Source organism: Homalodisca vitripennis, chromosome 7, assembly GCF_021130785.1.
Source record: "Homalodisca vitripennis isolate AUS2020 chromosome 7, UT_GWSS_2.1, whole genome shotgun sequence".
In the NCBI taxonomy this organism is placed as follows: domain Eukaryota; kingdom Metazoa; phylum Arthropoda; class Insecta; order Hemiptera; family Cicadellidae; genus Homalodisca; species Homalodisca vitripennis.
In genome coordinates, this window is record NC_060213.1 from 109,889,710 (window position 1) to 109,907,372 (window position 17,663).

Consider the following 17,663-nt stretch of genomic DNA (forward strand, 5'->3'; position numbering starts at 1 on the left):
AAAGGGCATTCAGCTCTGCGGCTCTATAACGCACTGCCTTAGCAGCTGAACACGTTAACATAGCTCAAAATATTTTCTAAGAAAATATAAAACTATTTTGCTAGACATGTCCATATTCTGTTCAAGAATTCATGTGAAATTGTACCAATATGTAAACTATATTAAGTGACCCTGTTTGTATGATTGTTATTATTTTAGCATGTGACTTAATTAATATAACATTTTTTAATAAATGATTTTTAATTCTGATTCTAATAAGAGTGCCATAGCCACGGTAATAGAAACAAATTCATGTTGGGAATATTTCTTATGAATAGTGAATTTTACAACTTATCAGGACTTTTTATAACTATAGTTCACAGTCTCTCATAAGTTTAATAGTTGTATGTACGTTATTGGTTAAAAAAATAGTATCCTTATACTTTATTACTATGATCTAAACATTATAAAATGTCAATGAACAATAAATTATTCTATTCTGTTAAATGTGTATGTTAACTACAAATCTGTAAAATGTACCATGGCTGGTGGACGAGATATTACGTTTTTTCTGCATTAAAAGTCTTGTTATTGTGATAAAAAAGGCAGTTCTCCAGGATGAACCCTTACCATTACACTACAATAGGCTGACTCCTGCGAATAACCTATGGTAGTGGAGTCTGTATTGACGTACACTCTAATCATGCTCGCCAAGGGCTTATTTTTATCTGATGAAAAAAATCAGACTACCATAGGGAAATTAAGTACTCGAAGTTGTTTTTTGACAAACTTATTCCAAACTTGGCCATTCTAATGGATAACATTAAATATCACACTCAATGTGATCGAACACCCACGTACTCAAGCAGAAAAACACATTTAACAATTTTCTGTTCACAAATATATATGACATTCACCCAACATGGTGGAACTGGAGTTGTATGAACTTGATTTAGAAGTTCAACCTTGATCTGATACCAGCTAACTACGGACACACAGTGCTTGGTTAGACTGCATCCATACTATCCAGACCTAAATACCACTATACACATTTGAGTACTTGTTACGGATTTTGTGGCGCAAAACAACTTTTCGGAGGCAAATATTCCATCTGTGTCCCCACAGAATGGTTCAGTCGTCGTAAAGATGAATACATAGATAAAAAAAACCATGAATTATAATTAATTTTATGAAACAAATTCCATTTATAGAACAGCTAGCCTAACTAATTTAATGCTGAAATAAAAAAAAATTACAAGAACGCTCATGTTATACAAGAATACGTTCTGGAGTGATGTTACTAGACGCAAGAGTAGACACGCAACACAGACACAACCGTGTAGCCAAGCGCTCCTGACTTTCTACGCAAATTTCACAGGCAGCAGTTATGAAACGTACTTATTTGTACTAAAGACGATCAACACTAGCTTACTTTCAAATCGTAGAATTATATTGAGAGTATTCGGTTCCACTTACTATAAACCACCAGTGAAGATTTTAATTTTATACGCTATATCACAAAATCTGGAAAGTCAATATTTGAAAATCAATATATTTACTACGGTACCTTTTTGCACAAAACTAAGCAAATTGAAGAGTAAAATCACAAATCTTTATCTGCTTTGATGTACTGCACGATTAACATCACCCACTTTATCCGCTTGAGATTGATTACATTGTAAGAAAAAGCATAAGAAATTAACCCTGATTATACAAGACCCAACTTAAGGCCATTAAGAGGCATTGTACTCGTTTTATTACATTTAGTCTCTCAATCAAGTGTGAGTGTGAAGTATTTTGAAAACCAATTTTCAATGTTGATGAATTTAACTTCCTCGTCAGCCAGAAATTATTGCATATCAAAAGAAAGAGGCCGTTAAAATAATATTTCCCTTTAAATTAACAAAAATAATCTTTATTAGAAATACATTTGACTCAACTATTTTTCTTGCTACTTAGAGTTCCATCACTATTTATTAGTCTTTTCAAAGAAGAAAATATTTTTTTAATGACAAAATAAAGAGATGTGATGAGAGCTGCAGTGGTCAGCAGCAACACTGATACGACGTCTAGTAAGTAGAGCTGGTACCATGGCATCGTTGCCGAGGCAGGCCTGAGGTGCTGAGCGCCTCCGTGCCTCAGCACGTACTCCACCCAGAACACGAGAGAGTCTTCGGGTGATACTGGTTGATCATTGTAGATGTGTTGCATCCTCTTCATGTTTTCTCTGTACCTGAATACATTTTTTGAAATACTGTACAATGTACTGAAAACACTTATAAGGTTGGAAAATATTAATTTTTTTTAGATTTTAGTATTTTGGTTGGACCAAATCTTGAGTCTCTAGAGATTGACATGTTAATGTTAAATCTGATATTTAATTTCACATTTTTAAAATAGTTAAGCAAAAACGATGCACTATATAAAAATAAGGAAATAGCCAATTTTAAAAATATTTTTCCAACAACGTATGCAATTTACACAATCAAATTGTTTCATACAACAACTAAACTAATAAACTTTACTTAAAGTATCCTTATTCGGGAGAAATACTGCTGTTGGAGCAATTCCATGTTATTGTCGCAGCAGTTACTTGGTATTGTTAGCTAGAACGAAGAAATGAAAACGCAGTTCTATCAAAACTATGTATAACGCATTACATGAAGTATAGATACAGCTACATCTTTATGTTAATATAATTCAGATTGTTGATTTGATCCCATCGCCAATAAAACTTTTTATCGCTCCAATCGCTGCTGGTACAACATCAATGAACCACTTGTACAAGGTTGATATCACACAGCGTGTTAAGAATGCGTGCCCAAATATACATTACATCAGGCGCGTCACCACCATAGGGAACATGGGGGACGCATCCCCCCTACATTTAAAAAGTAAGTTTTGTCCCCTCAAATTTATAAGAAATTTTACAGAAATATCGCCACTCAGGGCTCCGCAGTCCGCCCGCACTGCATATACCTCTAGTATACCTCCTTTAGCATGGGATCAATTTGGATTGTTATAATGTACTGGAAAGAGAGACTTCTATACTTTTTAAGTTAATGTTTACGTTGTGATATGATAGATCACATTTAATAACAACAGTGTTTGTAAAATAAATCATTTTTAAACCTGATAATTAATTTTTCATTTAACACCTATTTTCAATTTTATTTTTAGACAAATTGTCAGACAAAAAAAAATGTTTTTATGAAAATCCTGCTTGTAGAAATGTAATATTTTTGGTTTTAAATTAGTGTTCAAATGTAATTTCAAGGTCACAGTTTTTCAACAATTTTCCAAGAGATTAACCCCACATATTCCGGGGGAGTACCCTGGACCCTACATTCGCCCCCCTCCAAAGTATTGATACTGACGACGCAGATGCATTGTATCGAGACGTTAATTTATTTAAATACAGTTCCAGCATTATGAGACACAAGTACAAGTCATTTAACACAAGATAGATACATCATGAGGAATAGCTCTGAGTTTCTTCTACCTCAGATATATCAGAAGAAACTTTTGATTTTAGACCTATAGTGCTACTGAAGCTGTTATTTGTGATGCAGAGAACTGTGCACAACGTTAACTGGTTACTGACCAGTAGCAGCATGAGAAACCTATCATTGCACCAAGTCCTTTGAGGATCTCTACACAGGAGCGCAGGATCCAGTGTGACAGGAAGTTCAGGATGGGTAAGGATAGGGTTTAGGCCACCTCCTGCTACACCCGGTTAGAGCGAACAGGATCACCTTTACCCACTAAAGGCTCTGAAGCCTTTGACACAAGGACAGCCCACTCCCTCATCTGCGGTTAGTGACGTGCTGCTCCTGGATATCCGTTGGGTTGCCCAGATGATGGAGCTTAGTTCTTTTAAACTCAAGTTAAATAATAACACAGGTTTCCTGCACCCGACACACGTGCATCTTTGAACTTACAACAAGTTTAACATTATTGTTGAAACTATTGCACTGCTCTAAACTGATATGAAGACTAGGTCACTATAAACCACTACTTACTTTGGATCGTCCAAAACCATTTTTACAGCATGAAATATGCTTTCCTCTGAGAGATCACCGAACAGAATTCTGACTCCGATCTGGTGTTCCTCATAAAATCTTGCGTTCATGGGCTGGTCACCAAAGAATGGAATACAGACCACTGGCACGCCGGCACTGATGGCTTCGTGTTGGCTCAATATACCTCCATGAGTCATGAACAACACAACATTTGGATGGGCTGCAAGAGAAATTTAACATTAGAACTATCGTAGAGTAATAATGGCATGATTCCAAAAACAATTGTTAGGAAATATCAATGAAAGGGTACTATGTTGCTTATTTTCTTAATGTATTTGTTATAGTAGCCCTATACTGTAAACTAAAAAATGTTATATCAAAGTCTAACAAAAAAAATAATTCGAAAATTGATATACCGCAAAAATAACAAAAGTAAGAGAAGACATTCAGTTCAACAAGAAATGACTATATTTCATCATGAAATGATTGTAAAAAAAACATTTCAGGGAATAAAACGTTATGAAATGCTAGTATTTTGCTTATTTTCTTTAAACTAATTATATATATATATATATATATATATATATTTAAATGGTAGAATATATTTGTATTCATACACTTTTGAGCAAAATCTAGTACTTGTATTGTAAAGTAATCTGTCTGCTAAGGAGTAGGTAAGTTGTTTAAGAGGTGTTAAGTTTACAGATTAAGTCCTTCTAATTCAATGTTTCCATATAACGATATTTTAGAAAGCTATTGTATGAAACAACCAATAGAATTGCTACTGCAATCATTTATGCCGTGTTAAGAGCAAATTCTTAGAGAGAAAATATAATATTGATAGGGATTCGGTTTAGGAGTTCACGACCAAATCCGGATTGTGAGCACGGTCAGGTACAACAGTTGTGTGTATAATGGTGCTCACCCAGAATGTCCTGCTGAGGCATCCACTTGCCGATCATTATGTTGTCCGGGAGGTGCTTGAGATCAGAGCCGGTTTTCCACATCACTCTCTGAGGTAATCTACGAAATACATTGATGAAGTTGTCGAAGTATTCCTTCGGCAGTAAGTGATCCGGGACGAAAGACCCCAAGCTGAAGTATATCACACCGTTCTTAGCTTCGTCTAGAAACTGTTTCATTTCCTAGCAAAGCAAAAGGAATTTTTCACTCATTTTGGTTTATGCCACTAGTAATGAATTGTATAACAAAAGTGTAGATGAACTCCATGCAGAATTAGAGGATAAAATGGATATAAACACTTACACACTATATAGATCAAACATATATATTTATAATATTTGTGAAAAGAGTTGTCAAAACAGAGATATGTAACTTTCAAGAATGCTTGCACAAAAAGACTTTATTTTTTTAATTAACACGAATCAACCATTTTACAAAGGTAATTTTAATATTATGCATTTATAGTCCTACCTTTACTTTGATTATAGTTTTTTCCTTACAAATCCAACAATATAAGTTTTAGGAAATTTCTTAAGATATATGACACGTAATTATATTTTTTTAACCATGTACTAAACAATATAAACTGTCATTATGTGACAGCACTGTTCGTGAGACACAACAATCAGCTGTTATAAATTTTGCTGTTCTAATCAGCTAAATGTAACATTACTTAGTTGAAATGTGGTCCTATTATCCTTACCTTTTTCAGGATATAGGTTTGTGTTGCAGAGACATCAAAGACAATTGCTTTATGATACCTTACCAGTTGCAATATATGACCTTATGACTTGTATAACTCAAGTTTAGACGATAATAGAAAATAGAAGATAGATTTTTATTTCTCAGTCTATGTAGAAAATTATAAGGTACTAAGAAAATTGTCTTAGATTTTAATATAAAGTCATAAGGTAATCACATAACATTTTTTAAATAACGCAAAGTTAACGAATTCTTAATATAAAGATTCATTAAGAGTTTGAAACATTGTTGACTATAAAATATCAATTATAACAATAAAAATCTAATATTATCTAATATATAAATTAGTATAATCTAAAACTAATATTACAATTTAAAAACTAAAAACCCTATTTTATATGAAAGGGTCATAAACAATCATTTACAGAATAGTATGCTTTCATTAACAAAGTATTTTTTTTTATTTCCTTTAAAAACCTTTTGCTGGACACCAATTCTTTGTTGCATTTCATTGTTTTATTTATTACTTTAAAAATCATTTTTTCAAATTTTGAAGAGCTATGTTGTTTTATCTATATAAAGTTATGTCAGGAAATATTATTATGTTGTGTGTAATAGTTGCATAACTCATGCAGGTATAAACTGCATAAAGTCATGATTTTTGAATCATTAAAAAGCTTCCTTCAAGGATCAGTGGGATTTTTTGTTAATAATTCTTACAGCTCTTTTTTGTACTAAGAATATTCTGTTTAAACTTATTAAAGTTGTTCCTCTCCAGATTCCTATACCATGTTTTAAACTCTTTGAAACACAGCAAAATACACTGTTCTCGAAACTTCAAAACTAACAACATTTAATCACATTTTTAACAAAAAACTAATTGTATTAACCTTTTTGAAATTTTTTCGACGTGGCATGACAAGTTCAAATTAGTTATGCAATACGATAGTTATATTTCTATCTCATTTGCAGATTTTTTAATCAAAAAGCATGTTTCAGTTTGATACAAGTCTCAAATTTTTTATCCGATGAATACACACAGCCTTTTGATAGAAAATAGCTGAAGCTTTCAGTGCAGTTCTGTCAAGAAGATATAAATCCCTTTTTAAGAATCAATTTTTGTTTTGAATCCAAGTAACAATTCTGTAATTTTTGTTAGTAAAAATCACATGTAAAACACTTTTACTGTAATGAACTTGGAACTCACTTTAGGCAGAGGTGTTCGTTGTCGTGACAGATGGATTCCTCCCACCGGGAGAAGGTTAGGTGTGTAGGGCTGAGCGTAGTGCACCGTGCGGTGTGCATTGTTCACAACCAGAGACGTGTTCCTCAACATGTCGACAACAGGTGGAAGTGTAGGGTCCAGGAACATCTGCCTCGTGTACGTGTCCAACGACGGCAAGTACTCGTAATGGTACAGATACAAGGTCTTCAGTATGGAGTACGAGTTGATGGCTCTTTCATAGAACGTCATGCGATTCGAGTGAGCTAGACTGAAGTCCGGAACATATGCGAGACACAGAGGGTTGCCGATGATAGTGTTGATGAGGCTGAACGAACCGAAAGGGTGCAGTGTGATGACCGGAGCCTTGAATTTGTGCCCAAAAGCAAGTAAAGGCTCCTGAGCAAACGATGTCTCCAGGAAGATCAGATCAAAGTGTTCTTTTGATTTTATGAGTTCTTGAATTTTATTATTTTCAAATGTCTTCTCTATAATTCTTCTGCCTTCCTTGAATAACATTGTAGAAAATGCTATGGGCGACAGATTTAAAACTACCTTCAACTGGTCGGCTGATACTAGAAAATGACATTTATTAAATATTGTTATGTTCCACATTTTGTAAACTATCATGTCATTGCATGTAATAACTATAATAGCTAGTGCCTCAACGACTTATAATTTATTATTATTGAGTGTACATAAATAAGTGTGAGAAAACTATTACTGAATTAGAGGCTGAAATTCAGATAATTTTTTATTAACAGTAACACTTGAGATTACTGAGTGCATAACTGTCCATGTCAACAGTAAACACTATAAAATTTTTCTTTATTCTATATACAAACATTTATGTGCAATAGAGGCAAAGACAAATAAAGTCATTAAAATCATAAAACAGATCATAATATTATAGTCTAATTTAACACCTTATCTACTTATCTCTCACAAAAAAATTCGTCTAAAGATAAAAATGAAGATTTAAAGAAATATTCTTAAAGTAAAATTAAAAATTTTGCAGTATTTTTTTCTATTTTAAGTTAAAACGGTTCAGGCAAACAGTAAAAAAATCTTCACCGTTTGAAGTAGTTTTTTTTTTTAAAGAGCTCTATTCTGTGATACACAACAATTCAATGAGCTCTTGTGTTGTATTGGTGTTCTGCCATCCAAAAGTGTTGTATTATTTCGTTACACAACTAAATAGTTTCATAAATATATAAACTATAAACATTTAAAAATTCAGATTCCCCTCTATTTAAATTAAAAATTATTCTTTATGGCCTTTTTTGCTGAAGCCATATCCTATCTAAATTTTTCATGGACGTTATTCCATAAATCATTACACTTTAAGAAATGTGGGATTGAATTAAATCATAAACAATGGTTTTTAGTGCGTCATTATTGCATTGTTTGAATATTATACTAACAATATACCAATAAAATCAGTTCATATTACAAACCTTCAGTTTCTTTTTTTATACTTGACTCTATAAACTTTTAACACAACAGTTAATTATTGTGGATGACTTTTGCAATAAATTACGAATATATAAAGCTTGCTAGATAAGGGATCAGACAAAACTTTTAACACAACAGTTACATATTGTGGATGACTTTTGAAATAAAATTACGAATATATAAAGCTTGCTAGATAAGGGATGAGACAAAACTTTTAAAACAACAGTTACCTATTGTGGATGACTTTTGAAATAAAATAACGAATATATAAAGCTTGCTAGATAAGGGATCTGACAAACTAAAGGTAGTAAAAGGTGCTCCTTATTAAATCACATATTATTATTTATTAAAAATAATGTATATTACATCAGTCTTATTTAATTAGTATTGTCAGTGGTTATCAATTATTTATTATAATATTGGTTTAGCACAAATATCTAATCCGCTTGATACATGGGATATCTTGTTAGTTCATTTTACAGGATTGGCAATTAAAGCGACTCGATTACAACTGATGATGGTTGACTGATCAATTGATCTGCTAATTTAATGTACGAGTCCTCGATTAAACTTTTTTTCAAAGAAGTGAGGTGCCTGATGGAAAAATGTATACATCCCAAAGAGAGCACTTTGAAGAGGGCACAGGCAAATTTCTTTCCATACCAGTTTTATAATAAGTTGTAACAAACTCTGGTAATAATAAACTAAATTTATATGTATGAGGATTGGAATCTGTTCAAAAAAAATACTATTGATGAAGATGTCTCTACACCCAGACCAATGTTAGCTTGTGGACTTACTGGCTTTTTCAGCGGACACGATGTTCTCGAGAAATATTTCTGTGTAGTTATTCAAGGGCTTGGCCAGTGGAATGGTGGTATAGCTTGTCACGTGATGGCCTTTACTAACCAGAGACTTGAGCACTGAGTGGAACAGGATGTGGTGGCTCTTGGCTATCATGGGGAGTATAGCAAGGATACGGGCAGGGTGCGCACTGCAGACCACCATCAGCAGCAGACACAAAACCCACAATCTCATCCTGCTGTCTAGACAACACAGCTTCACCTGGCAGAAACAAACATTAATACTTCAATAGATAATAGCTGAGACTGAGCACTTAGTGGAACAGGATGTGGTGGCTCTTGGCTATCATGGGGAGTATAGCAAGGATACGGGCAGTGTGCGCACTGCAGACCACCATCAGCAGCAGACACAAAACCCACAATCTCATCCTGCTGTCTAGACAACACAGCTTCACCTGGCAGAAACAAGCATTAATACTTCAATAGACAATAGCTGAGACTGAGCACTTAGTGGAGCAGGATGTGGTGGCTCTTGGCTATCCATGGACAGAAATAAAAACTAAACAAAAACTTTTTCCTGCTACACAAAAAAAACACTCAAGCGAAAATAAAATACCCCCAGCAGCCAAAACCAAGCTCCCACACAAACCAAAAAGGAAAAATAATTATAAATTGAAAACCTCACCCCGTCATGATGAAACCCATAACGTCCCAAAAACCCTAAGATCTCCTCTGACCAAAATTTCCCACTTCCAGTCTGTTGGTATAATGGGCGACAGTCATGCCCGTTTTATTGCAGGACTGGTGAAAAATATAACCGGCTCCTCAACCTCGGTCAGTGGCATATACATGCCCGGCGCGGGGCTGCTTGACATCGTGAATCAAACACCAACTCGGCCTGGTCCCCACTGCCAGGTGCTAATTGCTGGTACCAACGACTTGGCAGTGGGAGAGCAACATAACATCTACCGCCACCTGGAAGCTCACATCACCGCCAGACCAGCCAACACTGAGCTGGCCCTTGTCACTCTGCCGTACAGACATGACCTGCAACCTGACCACCCCATCCACGATGAGACCGTGTTCGTGAATGCCTACAGTGAAGAACTGGCGGCTCGGTACAACGCCCGGGTGATTAACTTCAATGAGATCGGCCGTAGGCACTTCACGAAGCACGGTCAACATCTATCAATGCGGGGCAAGCGACTACTGGCGGGGTTGATTGTGAAGAGCCTCGCAACGCAGAAACCCGCTCGGACAACATCCAGGATGCCTGCGCCGCCGCCTGACCATATGACTGGCCCAGCCACCTCCGCTCCGCCCGCTGCCATCCCCATGTCTGCTGCGACTAATGGAGAGTCGGCTATCGCCCCTCAACAGAGACTGAACCATCAGCACATCACCTACGCGGAAGCAGCTAGGGGATCGCCCACGTTAGGCAGTGATGTGCAAAAGGGACGCTCTCCGGCTTCAAAAAACTTGACAATGTCACACTGTACGAAGCAGACCTAGGCATGACTTAGGATCCAGTCTTGCAGCAAAAAAATTACCGAAATCAAAATTTTCAAAAACCTCAAAAAATTCGAAATTCAAATTCAACCCAAAAGATTAAATTGGTTTACCAAAACGCTCAGATTGCAACAAACAAAATTGATGAATTGGCTTTAATGTGCGAAGAGCAAACACCAGATGTGTTTATAGTCTCTGAGCACGGATTTTTCCCTGAAACAATCCACCTTTTCAAAATTCCAAATTATTTTTTGGCAAAATATTTCTGTCGAACAAGCTTCAAAGGGGGTGGTGTGTGTGGCAATCTTTTTGAAAGAATTTTTCAAATTTGAACCTTTCAAAATTAACTGCAGTGCTGACATGGATTTTGAAGCCGATGGCATCAAAATCAATTCCAATTATTTCGGTAAAATAACAGTCATTGGGGTGTACAGATCCCCCAATGGCTGTATTAACTCCTTTTTTGAAAAACTAGAACAACTCATGAATTTTATTTTTTCAAACTCAATGAAGTTTCTCATAATCGGTGACCTCAACATTAATGTAATGGACCTCACCGACCCCCTCACCCAGCGGCTGCGCGATATTCTGAACTCCTTCAACCTAAATTGGTCTGTGAATTCACCAACACGGGTGACCGCTACGACGAGCACAGCCATCAACAATGTGATCACCAACATTCATGGCACCACGGTCTCTGTTTTATACACTGCGATCTCTGACCACTTTGCGCAGGAGGTCCTGGTTCGTGGATGCAAGCTGGAAAATCAAAACTCAAAATATAAAATTGCAAGATCTGTCAATTTTCAAAACATTTGCTGACTGAATAAATTGCTGGAGCGCGAGTCTTGGGCATTTTTAAATGAGTTTGAGAATGTTGAGGATAGGTTTCAAGCTTTCAGTAACAGTTTCAATTATTATTTGGATGTTGCTTGTCCGTTTAAAAAAACTAAACAAAATCAAAAACCACGGAAAATGGCTGGTTGACTAAAGGAATTCTTATATCTCGAGACAAGCTTAAATTCTACCACAACATTTTTATTCGAACCCAAAACGAAGATTTCAAAACTTTCTTTAGAACATACCGCAGGATCTATAGAAAAGTCATACGAGCCGCCAAAACCTATGACATCAATCGAGCCTTACGTAATTGTGAAAATTTCTCAAAAACTGCTTGGAAAATTATTAACAACCTTTCTCGAGATATAAACTCAAAAAAGTCTTCCCAACCGATTGCAATCAAAATTGAAAACAAAATTTACGAAGATCAATTTCAAGTGGCTAACCAATTCAATAAATACTTCTCTACCGTGGCTACAATGAACTCGTCATTTAAAGAATCTCAGTCACACGGAAGAGAAGTCAGTGATCCGGTTGCATCCATGGCCTTGGCCCCTGTGTGGGAGGGGGAGGTAGCAAATGTCATACAGAGGCTGAACACAAAAAAAACCAGTGACGCCAATGGGATGTCAGTATGGCTACTCAAACGTTGCTATAAGCACATTTGAGACCGCTCACAAAATTGATCAATTTCTCATTTGAAACTGGAAATTTTCCATCTTCTTTAAAGACTGCCAAAGTCATTCCGATTTAAAAAAAAGACGATCCTCCAATCTCAATTCTTCCTGTGTTCAGCAAAACTTTTGAAAAATTATTCTATGAAAGACTGGAAAGCTTTCTAGAAAAAAACAAAATTCTGAATCCAGAACAATTTGGATTCCGAAAAAACAAATCCACTATTGACGCGGTGAACAGCCTTCTGGACAATGTTGTCGATGGACTGGAAGGTCTTGAACATGTGCTAAGCATATTCCTCGATCTTTCCAAAGCCTTTGACTGTGTGCATCTCGGGACACTGTTGCAACAGTTAGAAAAATGTGGCGTCCGGGGTCTCCCACACTTATGGCTCACGTCTTATCTAAAAGATCGAGATCAGCGTGTGATGATCTCGAGCGTCGTTTCCAGCAAAATAAAAATGGCTCATGGTGTCCCTCAGGGATCTATCCTTGGACCTGGAAATCAAATCTTTTGTGGGATTGAACGCATGCATTCAATATTTCACAGAATTGAACTTGACAACAAACCAGTCAAAATCAAACGTCATCAATTTTTGTCTTCGTCAGAATGATTATTCGATGCGACCTTCTGTCTTTGCGGATGATGCCCTTTTACAGGATACAGATTCTACAAAGTTTCTGGGGATGTTCCTTGACAGAGGACTGACCTGGAATGATCATGTTGATAGCATCTGTGCTAGAGTTACCACAGGCATATTTGCCCTACGGCACCTAGCAAAGTTCTGTACCCTAGAGGTTCTAAAAACGGCCTATTACAGCCTAATCCATCCACATCTTGTGTACGGATTAAGACTCTGGGGAGGATGTGCCAAAAACAAAATGGAACGGGTTTTCAGGCTCCAAAAAAAAGCAGTCAGGATAATTTTAAAACTGAATTATAGAGAGTCGTGCAGGGCATCTTTCGGGGAGCTGGGATTGATGACATTGCCCTGCCTTTACGTTTTTGAGGTGATCGTGTACTGCAGATCGAGATGTGCCTTGATAAGTGGCAGGGACGTTCACCAATATGAAACTAGAGGCAGGGACAACTTGCGAACTCATCAACGCAGACTGGCATTATCGCAACACCTCCCTCAGCAGGTGGGTGTCAGACTAATCAACAAGCTCCCTCAGGATATCAAAAACTCCAACAACCTCAATCAATTCAAAACTCGTCTCAGACGCCTGTTGGTGTCTAAAGCGTTTTACTCGGTTGATGAATTCATGACGAGCCGTTGGGATGATTGAAAATCATGGATCCGAAGTCTGTGTGATTGTGTCGTGAGAATGCTGAGATGTAAGTATGACTGTGGTTATACAATGGATATTTTCCAGTATACATCCACTTTAAATCAGAAATTACTAAACTAAAACTTTGTTTTAATTGTTCTACACATTAATATAGTATGAGAATCACACTGTCTGACAACACATTGTCATTCAAGGGTGTTACAGCAGGGAATGACTAGCAAGAGACTGCTGGAGAATCCAGACTGAGTCAGTTGTAGCGGTATTTTTTCACATGCCGAAATATTACGACGATATAAATGTGTTAGTTTTTTTTTACTTTCTTACATACAATAGTTAGAATAAATAGTTTAACTATTAGTTACATATATACTGATATGTTATTACCTTGCCTTATGTAAAGAATTTATTACTTTCTAAAAATATAAATAACGAACGTTGACACTTGCTGTAGGCTCCTATGTGTGTGGGTGAGATGCTGCTGCTCAGTTTTAGATATCAATACCACCAGAGAGCAAGTTTTAACGGCTGTCTGCCTTATCCACTACCTCAGTCATCCAAATTAAGCTTGGTCTAATCGACTTCGGATAGTTGCATTCCTAAAGTACTTATCTAGCTTTACCCGTAGTAAACGTATTGCTTTGGTCTATCAATTTTAGGTAAATTTAATTTAGGTTTTGAATAAATTTAATATTGGAATAATTTAAAAGCTTAAGCATACTGGCCGTTTTCATAAATAACTTGGATTTTAATCCCCCAACTGCCCATATAGTAACTTTTATTCTGTCACAACCATTTCAGCTGATTTACTAGAGTTTTATAAACCATTATGAGTGTACAGGCATTATACAAAGGTAAACTTATTATATATATATATATATATATATATATATATATATAATATATATTATATATATATATTTATACTTATTTTTACCAAGGTATTTAAAATTTGAGTATTTAGTATTGAACCAGAAAAAAATTTTTGCACTCAGTCAAAAATTATCTGCAACAACTAGTAAATGTTGAACCATTTTAGCACAAAACATTTTAGCAAATTCCGTTAGCATGTACCAAAAATGTTACTGAAAAAACTAAAGTAGCCAAAATATTCATCACACAATTTATCATCTAATAACAAAATATGAAACACATTGCAAACATTACATAATACGTACGTGTTATACTAACACATTCAAAAAAGTAGCAAATTGACCAAAAATACAATGGTTTTTTGATAGGTCCATATAAAATATTACTTTACATACAACCATAATAAATACCACATCATAGTAATCCAAAATTTATGTTTTACTAGGTAAATGCAAATTTATAAGTCATAGCAAAAAAGGGAAATATAAAAAAAATTAACTTTGAAAATATTACAAGTTTTGTTAGATTCAATTTTGTATTACTTTATAAAATATCTTAATGAATTCAATAATTTGTTTCAAATAGTGTAGATTATACAACTTTTATTGATATATCGTTTAAAATGGAAATTTCCTTCTGAATGATCCTTGGAAATATAGGTTCTTTTTATACCTATACGCAACTTTATGGTTGGCGTTTACTATGTAACTTCACAAGTTGATAAAGTCAAATGATTAAGTTTTGATGCCTATTTTAGATACTGTAGTCCATTGGGAACATCTCAATATCAAATTTGTATTTGTTAAAGGCCCGTCATATAAGCAGAGATGACACAAGAACTAAAAATAATTCGCTGGCCAATAGTATTGTTAAACGATACAAAGTAAACATTGATCACAATAAGCAAACATGCAATAACCTCCATCACACACCAAACATGAAATGGACTAAATTTGTTTGGAGGTAAGAATTTATCTTATTAAAATACTGAAGTTAATGGAATTTGTACGTTGTTGTATATAGTGTATAAGTTAATAATGTTGGCAGAAGTACTCTGTTGTAACATTTTATTTACTGTAAATAACTTACTTTTGGTTTTATTCACTAAAACATTTAATTCTGGAGAAGAGTAATTGAAGCGATATAAAGTCGTTTTAGTTAGGTAAGAATCTTACATATATAGCTCTTAAGATTAAGAAAGAAGAAAGAAAGAAATTAATAGAATAATTAATTAACAAGATTAATTCATGAGATCGCAACAGATACTTTAATCAACATTGCTTTATCTCTCAATTTATAGCAATTTTATTAATTGCAGTACAGCTATTTCTGTTGTATGCTTAAGTTACAAAACGTCTGGTAAGTAAACATGTATATTTCATACTTGTATACATTTTATAAACTTACCAAAAAAAATACTCAAACTTAATAAAATTTAAACAAATCATAATCAAGAACAAAATTGTTTAGATTAATTATATACGAGTAATTTCTATTAAACAGCTTGCTAACTTAAATACAAATAGAATGTCACAATAACAGTTTACATTATTAAAGTGTAAATTGATTTGTTATTTCAGCCTATTATATTCATGTTTATAAAATATAATATTTCATAAAAACATCTTAAACATTTTTAATTGTTACTGGTAATGTATATGTTAAACAGTATAAAATCTAATTATATAAAATTGGAATGAAACATTAACTAAAATAACAGCAAAATATATATATATATATATATATATATATATATATATATATATATATATATATCCATATATCCATTTATGAAAAAAGGATATTGTTTAGAACTTATATTTAATAAAAATATTTAAAATTCCAAATAAACCATACTTCTGTAATTGTATAATAGATATAAATCTATAAAAGTACTCTTACCACTATAATTATAACACACATTGTAATGAAGTTACCTACTACAAATAATTATATCTTCATAAATAATATTTTAATTTACATGCATAATCTCTAATCCTAATCATGAGTCTTTATTTTTACCTTAAGAGAGCTAGAGATGAGACCTGGCTAGAGGCAGATTGTATTTTGAAGTTACTACCAACAAACAAGTGATACGAATGAAGAAGATTAGGATAAGAGTGTACAAGTCATCGTTGACCTCAAACCGTTAGCTCAATCTGCCAGTCACTTATCTTACTGATAGATATTTTTACATAACTTTGCTCTACTAATACGACAGTCACCTGAAGTACAATACTTGTATTACTTTTCACTTTAAGAATTCTTATCAAGTTTCTACTATCTGTACAGCTATATTTTATGTTTTCTCATTATTAATTACGTGAAAACAGATTTCTGTATTTTTAAACCTTCTGTATAGTAAAATTCTATTTCCAAAACAAAACTATGTACAGTGTCATATGAAGTTTTGTTGTTGAAACTCTCTTTCCAATACTTTCCAGATACTTAAAAACAACCAAATTTTAGTTTAAAATCTTGCTTCTGTAATGATGTAAAGGTACCAAACAAATTTAAAACTTCATAGTATCTTATTTTATAAAAATTGAATTATTATCAATGTGCCATTATGTAATGCTCATAGACGTTAAATAGGTATATTTGCACTTTTATTATTTTTTCTAACACTGATTTGTAGGGTTGGAGTAGTTGTAGCTGTATACCCCTTTTGGATATTGTCATTTATTGTTATATATCAAATATATATATATATATATATATATATATATATATATATATATATATATATTAACATAAAACAGTGCCAAATGTAAAAAATCCTACTATCCTTTCAATTCATCCATCATCAACAACAAACTTTAAATAAAGAATTCTAACCATAAAAAATTTACATGAAACTTCATTTCTGAACACACAAAAATTTGTTTTAAGAAGCTGTATTTTTTGTAACGATAGAATTTGGCTAAGTGTAGTAAAAAATATTTTATCTATTATTATATGTCTTTCAAACTGTCTTCAGAACATTTCAGTAATAAAATGAGTTATAGAAATTTAAATTTGCATGAGACCTCAGCGAAGTCTGTTACCCACATTAGATACTACCACCTACATTTATATACGATAACAGGATTTAATGTAGATAGAATGATATATATGGGAATTCGTATTAACATTAATTAATACTTTCGGGTATTATTGGCATCATTGGATGTAAAGGTTTTAACAAATGCATGTATTCAAAAAAACTTTAAAAATAGTAAATAATCACCTAAATAAATCTAGTTTGTTGCCAGAAACAACATCTGAACTAATTATCCTTCTAAAAGAGGTTCTGGAAGTAAACTATTTAGGTGGTAGGATTTACATACAA

At 34.0% G+C, this 17,663-nt stretch overlaps 1 protein-coding gene across 2 annotated transcripts; it reads right to left on the bottom strand.

The window, feature by feature from the left end:
• Positions 1-1,872: 1,872 nt before the first annotated feature.
• LOC124366202 (UDP-glycosyltransferase UGT5-like) lies at positions 1,873-16,483 on the bottom strand. 2 transcript variants are annotated; one of them, XM_046822570.1, is made up of 7 exons: positions 16,355-16,483; positions 9,476-9,601; positions 9,144-9,282; positions 6,874-7,463; positions 4,927-5,146; positions 4,002-4,221; positions 1,873-2,212 (listed from the first exon to the last, which is right to left on the bottom strand). In XM_046822570.1, the coding sequence occupies exons 2-7, from the start codon at positions 9,572-9,574 to the stop codon at positions 1,915-1,917; spliced, it is 1,566 nt and encodes a 521-aa protein (XP_046678526.1). In that variant the 5' UTR covers positions 9,575-9,601; positions 16,355-16,483; the 3' UTR covers positions 1,873-1,914. The 2 variants fall into 2 exon arrangements, with proteins under 2 accessions (XP_046678526.1, XP_046678525.1); XM_046822569.1 differs by lacking the exons at positions 9,476-9,601; positions 16,355-16,483 and having other exon boundaries at positions 9,144-9,419.
• Positions 16,484-17,663: the final 1,180 nt, after the last annotated feature.

What these genes read in the sequence shown, in the direction of transcription:
- LOC124366202 (XM_046822570.1), bottom strand. Translation starts at nt 9,574, where the DNA reads ATGAGATTGTGGGTTTTGTGTCTGCTGCTGATGGTGGTCTGCAGTGCG. An exon ending in TGATAGCCAAGAGCCACCAC is followed by an intron (nt 9,283 to 9,475) that starts ATCCTGTTCCAC and finishes AAGAGCCACCAC; the next exon opens with ATCCTGTTCCACTCAGTGCT. An exon ending in CGTGTCCGCTGAAAAAGCCA is followed by an intron (nt 7,464 to 9,143) that starts GTAAGTCCACAA and finishes GTCATTTTCTAG; the next exon opens with TATCAGCCGACCAGTTGAAG.